Source organism: Arvicanthis niloticus, chromosome 2, assembly GCF_011762505.2.
Source record: "Arvicanthis niloticus isolate mArvNil1 chromosome 2, mArvNil1.pat.X, whole genome shotgun sequence".
NCBI classification, from domain to species: domain Eukaryota; kingdom Metazoa; phylum Chordata; class Mammalia; order Rodentia; family Muridae; genus Arvicanthis; species Arvicanthis niloticus.
The window spans coordinates 101,818,790-101,836,979 of NC_047659.1; the positions used below are offsets into that span (position 1 = coordinate 101,818,790).

The 18,190-nt window shown below is 50.8% G+C and overlaps 1 protein-coding gene across 8 annotated transcripts; it reads right to left on the reverse strand.

Moving 5' to 3' along the window:
• Nucleotides 1–4,534: 4,534 nt before the first annotated feature.
• Nucleotides 4,535–17,108, reverse strand: Adam33 (ADAM metallopeptidase domain 33). 8 transcript variants are annotated; one of them, XM_034496027.2, is made up of 21 exons: nt 16,953–17,108; nt 14,625–14,704; nt 12,179–12,255; nt 10,377–10,452; nt 10,145–10,221; nt 9,868–10,060; nt 9,561–9,626; nt 9,405–9,476; nt 9,135–9,301; nt 8,932–9,016; nt 8,713–8,855; nt 8,102–8,279; nt 7,900–7,986; nt 7,538–7,733; nt 7,313–7,421; nt 7,018–7,216; nt 6,851–6,928; nt 6,670–6,778; nt 6,442–6,586; nt 5,167–5,237; nt 4,535–5,047 (listed from the first exon to the last, which is right to left on the reverse strand). In XM_034496027.2, exons 1-21 carry the CDS (start codon nt 17,050–17,052, stop codon nt 5,007–5,009), a joined length of 2,349 nt encoding a protein of 782 aa, XP_034351918.1. In that variant the 5' UTR covers nt 17,053–17,108; the 3' UTR covers nt 4,535–5,006. The 8 variants fall into 8 exon arrangements, 7 of the variants coding, with proteins under 7 accessions (XP_034351918.1, XP_034351919.1, XP_034351917.1 ...); XM_034496028.2 differs by having other exon boundaries at nt 4,535–4,995; nt 10,377–10,455; XM_034496026.2 differs by having other exon boundaries at nt 10,377–10,455.
• Nucleotides 17,109–18,190: the final 1,082 nt, after the last annotated feature.

Here is an 18,190-nt window from a genome sequence, read left to right on the forward strand (position 1 = left end):
CTATTCTCCACAGTTGGGCTCTCCCCCTTGCAGAGGCTGTTATAGTAACCTAGACTTGGCCCGTTCACCACTGGAGGCCTTTAGTTGTTGTGTATATGATAGAATTTTATGAAAATATCTCCTTCATTCAGAGACTGAACTTCGGCTGAACCTCACAGGCAAGTCAATATGCCATGAAAACACTTAAGACCTAACCTGCTATCCTCCCGTGTGCTCAGCCTTTTTATTTAATCTCCCTTTAAGAGAAACGAAAGGATCTGTACAAAGAAGACTCGATGTCTCCATGGTATGATTAAGGGCCAGGTTTTTATTATAGATATGAGAAAAAACAGTGGCATCTGGAAGAGTCCAGAGTAGAGAGAGGGGGAAGTAGACTGAACACGGCCAGCAGACTGGACATGGCAGGGCTGTCTGTGAGACAGAGTAGCAGACTGAACACGGCCAGCAGACTGGACATGGCAGGGCTGTCTGTGAGACAGAACAGCAGAGATCAGAGCAGAGAGAAACAGCGGGAATAGCAGGGTTTTACACTAGTGTTTATTCGAAAAGACCAATAGTTTATGTTTCTTACTACACAAGCCAAGTATGGAGGTATATACCTGTCACAGTGGTTTGGATGTCATGTCTCCCATTTTTGTGGGCATTTGAGTATCAGGTCCCCAGGTGGTGACCCTGTTTAGGGAGGTTTAAGAGGTGTGGCCTTGCTGGAGGAAGGGCATTTGCTGGGGCAGGAGTTGAGGTTTCAAAGCCTCCCACAATCCCCAGCTTGCTCCCTCTGCTTCCAGTTTGTGGTCTGAATCTGAGCCCTCAGTCGTCAGTTCCCAGCTCTGCTACTGTGCCTGATGCTGAAAGGGGAGCTTCCCCAGGAAGCTCATGCTGGGAGAAAGAAAAGGTGGCAGCAGTCTGTCAGGAAGAGATCTCATGTGATTCTGACAGCTTTCAGACCATCTCACAGGGTGAGACTTAAGCCTAGATAAGTGTGGGTGAATGGATCTCTGTGAGTTTGAGGCCAGCCTGGTCTACACAGTGAATTTCAGGGGCAGCCAAGGCTGTTACACAGAGAAACCCTGTCTCAAACAAAACAAGGAAACAAAAATCCAAGTGCAGGTCCCACCTGCTGTGCTTGGTCTTCAGCATGCACCCTCTTGATGAAGGCCATAGTCTCATCTTGCTGGGAGCTTTTGCTTTGCTTGGTGTTCTTTTATGTGATACTGAGAAGATTTCTAACAGGTAGGGACCAAACCCAGAACTTAACCAATTTCAGCTCAAGCTTCGACTTTGCTGTTTTAGATTTATCTTACTTCTAATTTCGGGTGCCACATGTGTGTGGGTACCTGTACAGGCCAGATGTATCAGATCTGCAGCTAGAGTTACAAGTAATGGTGTGATACCTGATGTGCTTGCTGGGAATTGAACAGTGGTCCTCTGGAAGAGTAAGATATTCTCTTAACAGCTGAGCCATCTCTTCATTTCCCCATGCTATAACATCTTTAACCCTTTTGTGCCAAGGGCCAGCCCTTCTTTCTGCTTGGTTCCTCTTGAGGCAGCAGAGGGGGAAGAGCTGGGGGAAGATTTGGTCTTACAAGATATTTAGGGTTGCTGTTTTATAATAAAACAGTTACTATCTTAAGTTCAAGTCACTTAGCACCTCAACCTAATACAGCAAGAGATTAAGTAAAGTAGCCTTCCTTCTTTCTCCTCCGGAACTGCTCAGCTGACTCCCAGCCTGCTAGTAGAAGTCACAGGAAGAAAAGGGGGACACTTTGACAAGTGATTTCAGCCTTTGTTTCTATGTTCTCTCTAAACAGTTTCTCCTATGAAAGTTCTCTAAGAAAGGGGGGTCAGGGAATTAAATAAAGAATTAATTGCTAAAGCCTTGTCCTCCTTGTCCAGATGCCTCTTAATTGTCAGGTTTGGAGGAAGTTTGGAGCAATAAACTTCTATTGAACCAGAAGAAGATCATGTTCACAGAAGGAAAAACTTTTACACAAGCAAATATGGATTAAACTCAAATAAATTCATATACAGATTCATGCATACACATTCACAGATCTCCATTTGAACTAGCTTACATGTTATCTCATAATTACACACACACACACACACACACACACATAGAGCAAAAGACCAAGCACCAGTGCAGAAAGAACTCACTCATTCTGAATGAAAAATGAGCTCCAATTGCATAGAGAAAGAAAGAGCTTCTACCCTTTTAATGCTAAATGAATTAAAACCAAGTCTGTAAGAAGAAAGCTTTGTTCTCTTTAGTAAGACTAAGCCTGCCTTGCTCTTAAGAAAGGACCTGGTCTGTCCCATGGTAAGGAGAAGCCTGCCTGCTCCTTCTGCTCTCTCTGCAGCTTCTTCTGTTTCCCTCTTTCCCTCTGCATTCTGCATATTGCTCTCTTAATTTTTTATGTTGCCTTATAGTTTCTAAGCTACTCCACTCTGCACTCTCCTAATCTTGCTCTCTCCTCCTGCTCTGATGTAACAATGCTCTGCTTCCTGCCTTACTCCCAGTGCCATCTCTCCAATGTTGTATCTTCCAATGTGATCTTTCCTAGTCTTTTGTATCTTTTCTAGAAGAATAGTTCACATGTTTTTTTCCAAGCATTCCTCCACCTCCTTTTTAACAAAAGTTCACTAGAAGTTCAAACATAAACTAAATAAGTTTACAACAGTGAATGTATGCATGCATATCCATTAGGAGTAATTATCTGGCTAAACATTCATCATCTGTCACCAGCTCTACAGGTTCATAGAGAGTTAAAAACCGTAACTTTTGTGGCTAAGTTTTGTATTGATAAACACAGTCAATATTTTATCTCCTGTCCTTGCACCTATAATATATCGTTAGTTCCCTTTTTAAGACCTTTGGTTAATGGTTTTACAACCTCTTGGAATGTGTTCTAAGTTGTAGATGCCTGCTTGCTATCTCAGAAGCAATTAACTCATGACACATGAAGACTGGAAGAGTTTTCAATGCAGTTTTCACATCAGAGAAGACTTATTAACAGTCCTATCATAAAAGAGCTTAATAATTACTAATATAATTTTAGGAATTCTAGGATCCGCATTAAGCATTAAGAAGTCATCTATTTGTCTATATAGCATCACTACAAGACAGTACATCTTCATTGTTTTTTTTTCTGCAGAGATCTCAAAGGGGTGGGCTAATACCTAGTGATTGTTATATATATTTAATAATACTAGGAAAAGCATATTAATAGCAGGACTTTTTCCTACAATGAAATCTCCTTGGCCTTGCCAGCAGAAGCAAATCCATCACTAATTGTACAGTCCATGGCAGAACCATCTCAGGAAGATCACCTGCTAGTTTTTAGCTTCTCCTTGATGGCTCCTGGCACTTTTGTAGCCATTCTACATATATATGTGTGTGTGTGTGTGTGTGTGTGTGTGTGTGTGTGTGTGTGTGTGTGTGTTATCACTATTAGATTTATATAATATTAAATAATAAAATAATATTATTTTATATTTTATATTACACATATATTATAGACATTATTATAATTAACATATAGTAAAATAATATCAAATAATAAGATAATAAAATTAAATATTTAAAAATAATATATAATACATTTATATGTACTAACATATATGTACTAATATACATGTACTGTGATATGTATTTTATACACATTATTAGTTAATATTGATAGTTAAAATTGTAGTAAAAGAACCTGTGTTTGCCAATGGACAAATGTCAAGGGAAATCACGATTACCTGGTGTTAGATTATGGGCTAGAGCTAATCCGGCCATACACACTGACAGCAACCTCTCTCTAACAGTTCCAGAAAGGCAGTGAATGGCAAGTGCCCTACCCAGGGCAGAGAGTGGGCCCTAAAATGCAAATGTTCGAATCCAGATGCTGCTCAGGCCATGATGCCTGCAGCAGCCTTTTCCCTCTCACAGATGTTAACAGATGGAGACACTGACTGATTCCCTAGCTGACAGACATCCTGGGGTAAGGGTCCCTCACCAGAGTGAGTTTGCAGCAAAGGGTACTCCCTGCCTGTCCCACACCCCCTTTGTGGGTTTATGCCGTGAAACTTTCCCTATCTTCAGAAAAGACGAACAGATCCCACTTTTACCACATGGGCTTTGAGACTCTGCCCTGTTGTCTCTGGTGCTGGGGCCTGAACTGTCCCAGGAACCCCACCATGCTGTTTTCTCTCCATCTGTACATGGTGTTACTAATTTTGTTTTGTTTTTGTTAGATTGTTCGGTTTTCAAAACAGAGTTTCTGTGTAGCCCTGGCTGTCCTGGAACTCACTCTGTAGACCAGGCTGGCCTTGAACGAAGAGATCTGCCTTCCCCTGCCTCCACCACCCAGATGTCCAGATGTTGTTTCTAATTTCTTTCTTTTTTTCTTTCTTTCTTTCTTTCTTTCTTTCTTTCTTTCTTTTTTTTTCTTTTTCTTTTTCTTTTTTTTTTTTTTTTTTTTTGGTTGTTTCTTTCTCAGTAATCCATCTCAGTGTCCCTTTAGAAAACAACTCAGACCCTTTCAGCAAGTCACAGTCAACAACACCGGGACAGCTGTGGATTTATTGTTATTACACACACTCTGACATTTCAGAATAGTACAGCTCTCAGAGCAGGTGGCTACGTCATGACATGGCTCTGGGTTCCTGTGGTGAGTAGGGAAAGCTCAGCATCCAGCCCATTGGAAGTATAAGCATGCATCTGAGTCGCTGAGGACTGGGGCCCTAGAAGAACCACAGTGTCTTCCCTTCCCTGCCCCTAGGGCTTCCAGCATCCTGGTCTCCACGACAAGAGCTTCTCTGAGGGCCATTCCTCATTTCCTTATTGATACAAGCCCATAAATCTGAGGAGTGGGCAACAAGCTGAGACAGAGGTTGGTGACTGGGCAATGGGAGGGCCTCAGAGTGCTTCACCTACCATGGGGATCGGGCAGGTCTTTGTGGCACAAGCTTCATAGAGTGGTTTTTAGGTAAGCACGGAATTCTCAGCATCTGAGAACAATTCAGGGGATGAAAGGTGCAAGTCGGCAAGAGGTCCCAGGGGCTGGGCAGGGCAGAGGATCAAAGGTGGTTGAGCGTAAGTAAAGAAAGGGAGCATCTAGAAGCAGGCAGATGGCACGGACCCACCCCTTCCATCTCCATGGTCCCAAGTGCCACACTTACACAGTGGCGAGGGCTCTCCAGTGATGATGGAGCCAAACTCCACAGGGTGAACACCAGCCAGGGGTTGGTCCCTGCAGGGGCCATTGATGGACCAGATAAGAGTTCAGAAGGAAATTGATGGTGTATGAGACAAAGGGTGATTGCTTCCCCAAGACACGGTCCCCAGGTCTCTAACACTGATTTTTCCACCCAAGCTTCAAATCCCACATTCCTGCTCCATCCTTAAGATGTCTAGACCTCACTTAAGACCCAGAGCCTCCACTCCAGCCCCGACTCCCTCTAGATGTCGGCCTCACCCAGGTCCCATCTAGAGCTGAAGTGCAGAGATGTCTCCCTTGGTGCAGGAGCTGTGCCTTCCTGTGCTCCTTTCAGTGGTGTTCTGCTAGTCTAGATTCTGAACTGCCTGTACGTTTCTCACAGGCCTTGCCTTTTTTTGATGGTTCATCCAAATATTCCCACTGTCCTTGAGACTGCATCCTGATGACGGTGTACAGCTGCCACCCCTCTGCAGTGCCCCTCCCAACTGCCACTCCACTTGTTTCTCTGCCTGCAGACCCCAAGCACCATCTGGCTTTTCCAAGACCTTCTTGCTGGCTCCTGGGGTCTGCTGGTGCTGTTCCCAGCCTAATGTGCCCCCTAGTCACATCTCCAGCCCCAGCCCTGCCCTTTCCCTCAACTGGCCTGGAACACTTCCAGATTCAGACACGGACATAATGTGCCTGATTTGGCCAGGGGTCCAGTGAAGAGGCAGCCCTAGGTAGACCAGGCCTGTTATCAGGTGGCATTTCTGCCCGCCAGACAATTAGGTTTACAGCCGTGATCTACAGGGGACAGAGTCACTGAGTCCTGGCACAGAGGGATCAGCACTATAGCTGGCCAGTGAGAGGAAGCACAGAGAGGTGCTGGGCTTAGCACTGAGGGACCTGAAGGGAGTAATGACTAATTAGGGCAAAGGTCATGGGAGATGACAAGGAAGCTAGAGAAGTCTTCAGGGACACAGGGAGAACAGGTTGTGTTGAATTTGTTTAAGGCAGAAAAGTGGGGGGGAAGCAAGGTGAGGCCATGAAAAGGAAAGCACTGGGTGCTGGTCAGGGCCCTGATACACACCACGGACATATCCCGCTGCTCTCACTACATCTAGAGGAGAGCAAGGACCCCATCTAGCTTCCTACAGTCCTCCATCCCTGTATGTAGCCTCCCACTCTCCAAAGCCCTGATGAGTTCTGAGAAGCAGGAAGAGATACCTGAGCCCTCAGAGGCTAGCACTGAGCCTACCTAGTACAAAGGGGGTTCCTCCTGCAGCACCATCCTGGTCGATGACAGAGCGTTGGAAGCTGGTAGTAGCACCAGGCTAGACCAGCCCCAGGGAGCAGAGGCAGCAGGAAGCTGAGGAGCATGGCCAAGGGGAAAGCATCCGGGGCTGTGGAGGGCACATCCGGGTGCTGAGTCCCAAGCAGGCTATGGCCTAGGCGGTTCCTGCCTGCTCCCACCCCACTGGCATACTTGCAGACTGTGCAGGGCCACTATCCATGCTACCACCCAAGCCAGGCTTGTCACAGAAGGGTGGAGCCCAGCCAGCAGCACAGTGACAGTTACGATTGCTATTGCAAACCTAAGAAGAGGACAGAAAAGTCACTAGGTAGCAAGGACCTCCAAGGTCACCCTGATCCCTTAGGCTACTCACCCCATGGTTATGGCAGGCAGTCAAGCAACGTTCCAGCTCCTGGGAGGTAGCATTCTGACAGTGCCTATCCTGGCACACCTATGGGCATTGTGCCCACTGGGCAGTGAGGAGAACACTTTGGCATGGAGGACTCAATAACCAGGAGGGGTTGGGTGGGCAGGGCTCACCATTCTAGGTCCACAGCGGGTTCCTGGCTCCACCAGACCCAAGTCAAGCTGGTTCAGGTGACTATCGGGGAGCACAGAGGCTCCTCGACAAACTACTTCGCGGCCCTCTAAGAGAACTGTGGAATCCATAGTCACTATGTGAGGCACTAGTGGGTTTGGCTCCCCTCCCTGGCACAGCAGCTTCCCACACCAAGCGTCCCTGGGGAGGAAGTGGACAGTGGTCAACATCTTTGGGTTCGCCCTCCACATTCTCTGCCCTAATTTACAGCTGCAGACCCTCAGCTCCACACCTCACCTCTGTGCACAAGGCAGGAAGCTACCCTTGCTGTCCTGGCCACAGTGCCCCTGCGAATTCTCCACGGAGTTCATCTTCTGGAAACAAGGCTCTGGGGCCGGCTGGGATCCTGGGGGATAGAAGCGGGGCAACTCGGACCTTGGTTCCCCCTGTGGAGCTTGCTCACAATAGAAAACCATAGGTTCTAGAAGTGGTCAGGGCACCAGGACCAGCATTCGGTCTCACCAGGCCCCCATAGCTGCTGGCACTGCTGCTCCAGTGTGGGACACCAGCCGTCTAGACAATAGCCGTGCCCCTCGGCGCAGGGTGAACCATCCAGTAGATAAACATCTGCAGGACAATGCGGGGAGGTGCCAGTGCAGAACTCCGGGAGGTCGCAGTCACTCGCAGCGGGACGACAGGGCGTGCCTGCGGGCTTTAGCTGCACCAGTGACCCATTAAGGGAAAGCAGAGAGATCTTTGCTGAAAGCCCGAGGGAGTGCTACTTGAACCCACAGACAGGGTCAAGCTCACACTCAGAAAGAAAACTAGAAGGTACCAGCCCAGCTAAGATCAACAGGCCGCTCTCCAGTATCCCGAGTCCTCACCAGGCACCACGCACAGCAATCGCCTTGGGCGCATTGCATCCCCTCACGCAGGGAGCAATTGTGGGCAAAGCAGCAGGGGTCTGGGATCTTTTGAAGTCAGAAAGGAGAGAACGGAATACGTGTTGACGAAGCAAGCTAGACCTGGGAGAGGCTGGGAGGATGGGTCAGCCTTGAACCCTAGGGACGGAGAAGATGACCTGACCTGGCCAGAACCGCAGTCGCACTCTTCTCCTGCTTCCACGAAGCCGTTTCCGCAGCGGCTGGGCAGCACCAGGCTCCCCGGCGCCGAGACGTTGGAGAGGCATGTACCGCCCCCTTTGCGGAAGAAGGTGCGCAGCTGGCGGCGGCTGCAAGCGCTGAAGACGCGCGGGAAAGGATGCCTGCAGATGGAAGACGGATGTCGTTGGTGGTGCGGGGACCATCTGGGGTGCTGGAACCACCTCCTTAGCTCAGGCTGCTACTGCACTATGGGCCCCGAGGTTAGCCACCCAGCCGCCAAGATGTGCTGTTTCTTCCTAAGCTAAGCGAGCAGTCTAGAGAGGGAAGGGAAAGGGAATGCTAGGAACTCAAGACAGGAGGCTGTGACGCTAAAATCCGGCAGTCCAGGCCCCGAGGAGGACCAAGATCAGGAGTGGAGTACCCTAGTCCGGCAGTCATTCTGAGACTCTACCTTATCAGCATTTCTCCCACCGAAGCCCTATTAACAAGCTGTTATCACCCTCACTTTACTAAAGAAGAAACTGAAGGGTAAGCAAAGAAACAAAAGCAAAGCCGCTGCGTCCAGGTCCGGTGGCACCGACCTTCTGTGCGTACCCTGTGGCTGCCTCCATGACGCAACCTCCCTGCTCTGCGTTTGCCTCCATGCAGCAGCCCTCTGGGTCATGGTGGAGGCCCAGGCTGTGGCCTATCTCGTGGGCCATGGTAGCTGCTGTGCCGATGGGGAGTTCCGAGTGGTCCTGGGGAGCCGGGCTTCACTGAGGACCACAAACCTTGCCCAAACCTCTCTCCTCTTAGGTCCCCAGAAGAGCTTACTGTGCTCACACCTCCGGAGCTCTCTGCACGGCACATGCCCTCCACAGGCGCCAGGCCCACCGTGGTACCCTGGAAGGTGCGGCCCCTAAGGATGGCAGAGAAGGGTGTGACTGGATGGATCTGGAAATAAAGACCTCCCGCAACTCGTGTGTGTGTGTGTGTGTGTGTGTGTGTGTGTGTGTGTGTCACAAAAGGGCACCCACGTGAGCAATTGAGTAGAGTCGTGTGGTCTCCTGGCCCACAGTCCACGGCGCCACTGTAGAAAAGCCCAGAGCGTTTCGTTTGCATCCTGCGTGATGCGACTGAGATCCTGCTCGGTCCACACTTCCAGCCCGGTCAACACCAACTGAATATCCAGAGTCCTGAGAATCTGAGGAAGAGACCGGCTGAGGCCAGGAACCAGGCACCCACCGTGCAGGGCCAGAGCTTTTCAATTGCCTCGCTTCCAGCCTTCCATACCCTAATCGCCCAACCTGGTCCACGCAATTGGCAACTTCCAGGAGGCGCTGTCTTGTGTGGTTCAAGTTCCGATGCTGAAGCAAGAACTGAGAAGGCAGAAATCCCTGCGTCATAAGAGAGCTGAGCAGGCTCCAGCCCAGCCCAGTCAGACCTCTTAGGCCTCTCCTCACCAGGGTGTGGTCAGCCACTATGTACAGTTCCAGGTACCTGGGACTCCTGCGGGCCTCTCGCTTCACCTGTGAGAAGCAAATGGTGAGGGGCAGGCTGCTTGACTGAATCCTAGCCACACACCATTAAGTCCCGAGGGCCGGGAAGGGGACAGTTAAACTTCTGCTCAGACTTGATTCTTCAGCTTCCGAAATAAAACAGGGAGACACCCCCCCCCCACTCCACCCCCACCCCCACCCCCGTCCAGGGCCTGCATTCCTGTCTCCTCTGGTTTGAAGGACCAGTTCCACTCTAGTTTGTGCCCCTTACCCGGCTCTGGGGGACACCTGGAAGACTGGCCATTCCTGCTTTGTACAGGGAGTTCTTGTCTCTCCGGGCCCCTCTCCAGGTGAACAACTGCTCCATCCTTAAGATCTCGTGGGTTGGGGATGCAGATCTCGTGTCCCCAGGAGTCCGGGGATGCAGATGATAGCCGATTTTGCCGCTGAGCACAATAAGGCCACTAGAGCGCAGGGGAGGGCAGGGGTGTGTGAGACCGAGCTCTCACCTCTGCAGCAGCCCCAGGCTCTCTCCCCCAACTCCTTACCTCATCCCAGAGCAGGCGCTGAGAACGACCCAGGATTCCCGGAAGCCCCTCACGCGCCCGTGATAGTGGCAATGGTCCTAGAGAGGAGGAAGCTCATACCCAAATCTCAGTAGGGGCTCAAGTTGGAGGAACAAGGAGGGAGTGGGGCCTGAAGGCAGACTACAACCTCCTTAGGAGTGCAAAACAGGATGCAGCTCTCCCACCATTCTCAGAGCCCCTGAAAGTGTCTCACCGTGTGGTTGGGGGACAGCACTATGGGCTGCCCATCGGGGCTGTAGTGGGTTTCTGTGTATCCTGGGGCCAGGAGCCTGCTGGAAAGCGGGAGTTTTAGGAGTCCCTGAATTTAGACCTGCCTCCTGCCCCTTACTTCCAGCTCTCCTCCCTGAGTGCTAGCTTTGAATGAGGCAAGCAGTGTGAGGGAAAGAACAGGAAAGCCTGTGCACTGTGCCTCAAAGAGAAAACTTGAGGCTAAAAGAAGACAAAGGTCTGGAGCGAGCCCTGAGGTGCCTTAGACAAGGGAATGGGCGTGTGGGAAGCACCCAGAGGAACAGGCTGGGGACCTTTGGTGCTGTGGAGCCTGCTGCAGGCAGGTGAAGGGCAGAGTCAGGAGATACAACCTCAAAGATGCCACTTGGGGCCCAGGTACTCCTGCCCTTGCTAACAGACCCCAGGCCCTTCAGTTCTCAGATTGCTAGATCCCATGTCTCCATCAGTCCCTCAGTGACTCTTACTTCCAACTTCCACAGAAAACAAAGTCCCACCTGCCTGTAGCTGCTTCTGCTCAGCCTGCCTTAGCAAGGATCTCTTTACCTGGAGCTAGGCTCTACTCAGTAATGACTCTATTTTCAGGCTCCTTCCCTGCCCTCACCAAGAACATAACAACCATAAATGAATAGCTGCTGCTGCTTCTCTCCTTCCTTCCTTCCTTCCTTCCTTCCTTCCTTTCTTCTCTCATCTTTCCTCCTCCTCTTCTTCTTCCTCCTCCTCCTCCTCCTCCTCCTCCTCCTCCTCCTTTTCTTTCTCCTTCTCCTTCTCTTTCTCCCTTCCTCATTCCTCCTTTACATTTTGAGACAGAATTTTGCTAAGTTGCCTAGGCTGGTCTTGAACTCACTCTATATAACCCAGGCAGGCCCCAACTTGACTGTTTCTCCTGCCCAGCCTCAGCCTGTACCACCATATCTGACTTCAATTGCTCTTCCTTACAGAAAATCCTGACTCCAACTTCACCTTGACCTCCCGATCACCCACCAAAACCCCAGGCTGTTGTACGGCCAGATGTCCTTACACCCATTTCAACTCTGCTTCTTTGCTGGCTGGGCTCCTACATGCTAACGTTCAATGTGTGCACAAATGTACGAGACTGTTTAGCAGGTAGGGATGTGGCACTCTTAAGAACTGTGGTTTGGCTTGGTGTTTACAGTTTATTCCCAGTCTGTCTGATTCCACGTGGGAGAATAAAAATGAATGAGTGCCTTCTACAATGTCAGCAAGAAAGCAGACATGAAGTGAGTGATGCGGTTGCAATGGAGTCTACAGGTGACATCCTTTTCACCCTCTGCACTCAGGGCACCGCCCTTAGACCCCGTGTTTCTCATTTACCACCTCACATTTTCTTTCTCTTCAGATCCAGCCAAGATATTTAGCACTAAGACGCCTTCTTCCATCTGGCCCCACTGGGACTCCCCCAGCTCTTTCTTCACTTCCACACAGAAGGAGACATTCCAGGTAGACCAGATGAACTGTCATCATTGGATTCTGACCTCTGTAGCTTTTTGCTCCTGCTATCTGTGGATGTTCCCTTTGTCTAGGAATTCCCTTTGATTTAAGGTATCAGGAAACGCCCACTGGGTGGTGCTCAGGCTTCTCCTGGGTGTGAGATGGAAAGCAGGCACGTCCTCACCTACAGCTGGGTTCAGTCCACTGTAGCCTCAGCCCATTGGCCACTCCCCCTGTCACTCACCCCACAGCTTCTCACCCAGCCTCCCCACAGAAAGCACTGATCCTCTCCAGAGAGGGTCTGTGTCTGGTACTCACTGGTTCTTCTCCAATTCAAGCAGGAGATACTGGCCTTCAGCCTTTAAAGCCACCAGCATCGAGTCAGGCTTCACGATCTGACAGAGAAGGAATGCAGTGACACACTAGGCCTCTAGGCCACCTGCCTGCCAGGGAACAGGGCAGGATGAGGAGTGGCCTAGTGATCAGCTCATAGGAACAGCTGGCTCCTGCATCGCAGGGAGCTGTAACTCAGAGATGTTCCCAGTGCTTGTGTTTCTGACGATGGACACTTACGGATGCATGAACAGCCATCTATGGACACAGCAGTTGCTAAGTTGCCTAGGTTGTTCTGTCTGTCATGGACATATGAACATATGCTGTGTCCATAAACAGGAGTCCCATGGAAATGCAGGGAGAACAGAGGGCAGTGGGCACTAATGGAAGTAGGGTACGGCTTTGGCCATCTCATGAACTGCCTGGGGCTTTGTTTCTGTTTTGTTTGTATGCTTGCTTGCTTGCTTGCTTGCTTGCTTGCTTGTTAGTTTGCTGTGGGTGCTGCAGACCGAGCCCCTTGCATGTGCCAAACAAGCGCCAAATCACAGGGCTTGTTACACGTCTCTCCATCTTGCTGCCTCCCCTCATCAGTGATAGAACCCAGACTTTTTCCTCCACCTCCAATTCCAGCGAACTAACCAGTCCTCTGAAATTCTTCCAGTTGACCTCATTCATAACTGAACTCAAAAAATAAACACGAACCCCAACTTTGGCTCCCCCAAAAGTGTTGACTCTCTCAGCTCAATGTCAGAAGGGCTGGCCTTGACCCTCTAGCCACCTCTCCTCTCTCACTGACTTTGCCTCTCTCGGGCTGTCCACTCAGCCTGGCTAGAAGCCAGAACTGGAACTAACCCAAGAGATTTCAGAGGAGGCTGCTGGTTTTTTTTTTTTTTTTTTTTTTTTTTTTTTTTTTTTTTTTTTTAATGTTTTCCCCACCCACAGTGACTTTTTATCCCAAAATGCACTGGGCTGGGGCCCTGGCTAAGAATCTTGCAGGGGCCCTTCCCCGGCAGGTGTAGAGGAGATGGCCCTCACTTCCCCAGCCACAGGCTCCACAAGGGCCAAACATGAGCTTATATGGTTGGAATGCCTCTTGCTTTACAGGAAAATGTCTGCTCTGGGAGAAAGGCAGTAGCCTCAGTAAAGGTCCCTTCCCTCTGCAGTCCCTGCTGCTTTTACTTCTGCTCCAGGGTCCCCCCTCCCACTCTGTGCCCCATCCCTATCCTGCAGTATGATCCTGTTTGTGAAATATACACACCCCGCTGAAGCTCCTCCTGTCCTGTCCTCACAGGCTTCCTAACACAGAGCAGAGCCACCACCACCACCACCACCACCCCGGGTCCTCTCACAGACCAAGCCAGGCAAGGAGAGAGGCCACAATCAGGGGAACCCGTGTGTGTTCACACGTCATCTTTGCTTGGCTAGTTGAGAGAAATCCTAGAGGTCTGAGGGACCCCAGTGAAGGCCTTTACTTGGAAGGTTTAAGTTTCTGGGAACCCATAGTCACTGTGGCAACACCCGCAGGTTTGGACAGTGGGGCTGCCCTCTGTCTGGAGCTACAGAATCAAACTCTCTCCAGCTTGAGTAGTCATAGGAAAGAAGGGAAAGGCAGCTCATAGACTGAAGCCCTTAGATCTTAGGGGGCCTCTGGCTTCTAGGCCCAATGATCTATTCAAGCATGAACGACTTTACAAGCTCTGTGGGGCTCAGTTTGCCTCTCTGTAAAATAGGTACACTCCGTAAAATAGGCCAGACTCCTCATATGCAGCCCAGCTGTAATGGCACACACAGCTCTTCTGGGAGAATGCAATGAACAGGAGTTAGGAGGAGGCTGGTCAGGGCTCTGGAGAAGCAAACTGGAGTGAGGATACATCTGGGGACATGAAAAGAATGGACCACGGCTTTCTCATCCCAGGCAGCTTCCAGCCATGGAAACTGAGGTTACAGGACAGCAGCATGTCCAGAGTCACATGTTCCCCATAAACGTGACCAAGGAGGACATTTTTGTGTCCTTCCTTTAGAAGCTCATGACTTGAAACCCACCAGGGCTACATAGCAAGACCCTGCCTCAATCATAACGAAACAGAATAGAATGGAACACACCACAAAGCTCCTGAAAGGCTTTAGGCCCCAAACTATGAACTCATCTTTGCCTAGTTGAGTGGGGATAGCCTGGATGTTCCCCCATGGAGAAGAGGGTTAGGGCCAGGAATAGAAGGGGTGGGAGGGAGGAAGCCCAAAATGACTTCCATGTGTGCAAGCTCACGCCATCTAGATGTCTCCTTGTCCCACCCACCCGACAGGGAGTGGCTTAACAGTACAGTGATTTGGTTCTGAGAACCCCAGAAAAACTGTCATGCTGCATTTGAAGGAAAGAACAAAGAGACTGAGACCTATGGCCCCTAATAAGGACAGGATAATGGACGCTTACCGGCTCCTCCAGAGTGACCTTGAGCCAGAGTCCACCCTCCAGGATCCAGTGGGGAGTGACTAGCTCTCCACGGGCATTTCCTGGGATGAAAACAGGGAATAGTGTTAGAATAGCAGTTAGGAGCAGGAAGCCACTGAGAAAGAAGGGGTCCTGAAAGCTCAACTCCATTTGTAGTACTCCCAGGGTTTGGAATTCACAGGGCATACCTGGAAGGGAGCAGCAACCAGAGAGATGGCAAAAGAGAAACTGAGGCACCAGGAACATCCTCATTGGAGAATTTGAGAGCAGCCAGAGCTTGGGGAGCTGGTTTGAGGTTAGTTAGGTCCCAGGAAGAAGCCCAGACCCCAGTGCAGAGGGGCTGGGAAGAGGAGACAGCCTTGGGTATTTTTAGACTGGGCAGTAGATGCCTTTAGGGTGAGGGATGTGTAACCAGAGGCCTCCTCTGCTGAGTAAGACTGCCACCAGATGTCTCTCCCAGAGCTTCTGACTTCCATTAGGGCTGATGCTGGTGGCAGGACTCTGAGGGACCTCGTCCAGAACCCCTCCTCTTTTTGTCAAGGTGAAGGGAGGAGCTGGGGTTCAGAGGCTCAGTGATCCTGGGCCAGGCATTTCCAAGGGGGGGTCCAGGAGAAGTATCAGAGCCAAGCATTACTCACAGGGTGTTGGAATGTTCTTCAGGAATGTTCCTACCTCCCCTCTCCTATCTGGTCCCAGAAACACTCACAGGACCTATCCTGCAGGAGCCAGGCTCCAGCAGCCAGAGGCAGCAGCAAGCCCACGTATCCCTCTAGTGTTAGATTCTCCAGTTGGCCGAGGTTATAGACAAAGAAAGAAAGAAAGAAAGAAAGAAAGAAAGAAAGAAAGAAAGAAAGAAAGAAAGCAAGCCCAGCCACCCCCAGCTCTGGCCCTGCCTGTGCTAAGAACCCTCGCTGGCTCAGCTCTTCCTGGGCCATCCCGGCTCCTTGTTCCTCTTCCACCTCCTCTCCAGATCCCAGTCATCAAAATCCTGGGACAGGAGCTGGAGAGGTGGACTGGTGATTAAGGTGATTAAGAGCACTTGTTCTTCCAGAAGACCAGGTTCAGTTCTCAGCACCTACATGGTGCCTCACACACAACCATCTCTAACTCCAGCTCCAGGGCATCTCTCTCCCTATTCTGGCCCCCAGGTTTCCTGGAACCTCCACGGTACACAGATGTATGTGCAGGCAAAGCGCTCAGACACATTCTTCAAAATCGAAAATAGCAGCAGCTCCAGGAACTTCATCCTTAAAATCGCATGTGCTTCTTAATTAATGAGCCATCATGCAACTGGGGATGAGGGTGTGGCTTTGGAAGTGAGGCTGAAGAGAGAGAGGGGGGAGGAGGAGAAGGAAGGACAGAGAAGCCTTCCTGGAGGTAAAAGATCTTTCAGCCAAGAGAAGGCTTAACTGGCTATGGAGAACCAAGTCTTGCTGGTCTCAGGTCACCAAAGGTGCAGGATATGGATTCAGGTGTGAGTGTTCTCTGTGCAGTCCTGCAAGGCCACCTTCAGGAAGGAGGCAAGGATGGAGCTAGGGATCTGGGTGGACTAAAGTGGAAACTGGGGAAGCCAGTCTGCATTGGGGAACACAGAGGCTCTCTTTCCCCACCAGCAACTCTCCCCTGGCTAAAAGCTGTCAGTCAGCCTCCTCAGAACCCTTATGAAGCAGCAGTCCATAGGTATGGAGTGGCTTCCAGGCTGCCCAACAATCCAGCCTTCAGCCCTTGCTGCCTCCTCCTCAGTGGTCCTCCTATCTCTGGCCAGCCAGGTGCTTGCTGTGTGGAGTTTGGAGACTCACCCTGAAGGCTTGGAGATGCTAAGAGCCTATCATACCAGAGAGGTTACAGTAGGAAGAGAAAGTGGTAGTCCCCGGGCACGGCTAGGCAGAACCCCCTGTCTGAAGAACTGCCACATAAAGCAACTGTATAAACACTGTACACATTGCCCAGACCCAAGATCAAGGGAAGATGAGCCGAATGGGACAACTAGGCCTGTGGGCAGACCAGGACTCCAAGGACGCCAAGGCACCATTCCTTCCCGGAGGAGGAAGACACTCTGGCCTGGCAGTCTGGAGGTACAGACGCTTCGGAGAAGAGCTAAGAGCTGGGCAGTACTGAAGAGAGGGTAGTGTTGCCTCTTTGCTTTGGTAAGTCTGCTACAGGGCCAACCCAGGAGCACGTCCCCTTCCCAAGTCCTGTCCTGGCCAGGTAGCCCAGGGTCGGGAACTCTGTGTTCCAGTAGTTGCACTGGAACCCATGACCACCACCACTTCACCCTGCCCTAGATGCGCCCCCGGCCAGCATCCTCACCTGGAAACATCCGAGCGCTCCGCAGCAGACACGCGGGAAGCAACAGCGGCAGCAAGAGCAGCACGGGAGACCCCCCGGGTCTCCAGCACCCGGAGCCCATGGCTGGGAATGCCTTTGCCTCTCTTGCTGTGCTGTTGACTCCACCCCGGCCGGAGGGGGCCGCCTCCTCCCGCCCTCAGCGGGCCTCGCGCCATCTCGCTGGAGCCTGTCCCTACCCTGGCCCGCACGACAGGAGTCCGTGCTGCGGGAGCCAGGATGACCCTTCCTGGCGTCATTGGCAACAGTCCTACCCACGCTGGCAAAGGGAGGCGAGGGCGGGAAGCCGGGGAAGGTTCTTAAAGAGCCTCTCTGGTGCTGAACAGAGGCGTTGGCTAAGTGATCCTCGCAGCTGTTCCGGTCTGCCCAGGGCACATCTCTGGTCCTGGTCTCCCTAAGTGACACGTGGACCCGCTTTTCTACCTGCCCTGAGCTAGGATTCCTCCCAGGATCTATTTACCTGCACCTAGTATCCCTTCGCAGTGAAGCTGCCCCACGGCTGCTCAGGCGCATCTGGGTACCTAGGGGCCTTGTGGTGGTCGCATCGCATTGTTGAAGTCCGTGGTTTCTGGAAGTGGTGGGCGCAGAGCAGAGGGACAGCGATAGCCAGGACAGAATTGTACTATACCACAGACCCCCAGGCATGAGGGATTCTTTCCCAAATTCCCAAATTTTAGGGACATTGCTTTTGTGATGAAAGATCACTTCGTATGCCTGGCATGATTTTGGATAGCAAGAGATTTAACTTTGAAATAAGCTGGTTAATAATTTCGTTGTGAGAATATGAAATGTAAAAGTTCCAGTTACAGAAAAAAAACAATATTTATACAATTCAAACATCAAACAGTATGATAAATCAGGCATTTGGATCAAGACAGGACACTCAAGATGGCCAGCCTGGTCAATATAGAGAGAGGTCTCATGGAAGAAAGAGGGAAGGGAAGGGGAGAGAGGGGAGGACATCACACACACACACCCGCACGTGCATGAGCGCATGTCTGTAATTCCAGGACTCCAGAGGTAGCTGGAACTACACAGCAAGACCCTGTCTCAAAAAACAAGCCCAAACTGGGCAGTGGTGGTGCACACCTTTAAGCCCAGCACTTGGGAGGCAGAGGCAAGAAGGTCTCTGAGTTCGAGGCCAGCCTGGTGGATAGAGTGAGTTCCAGGACAATCAGGGCTACACAGAGAAACCCTGTCTT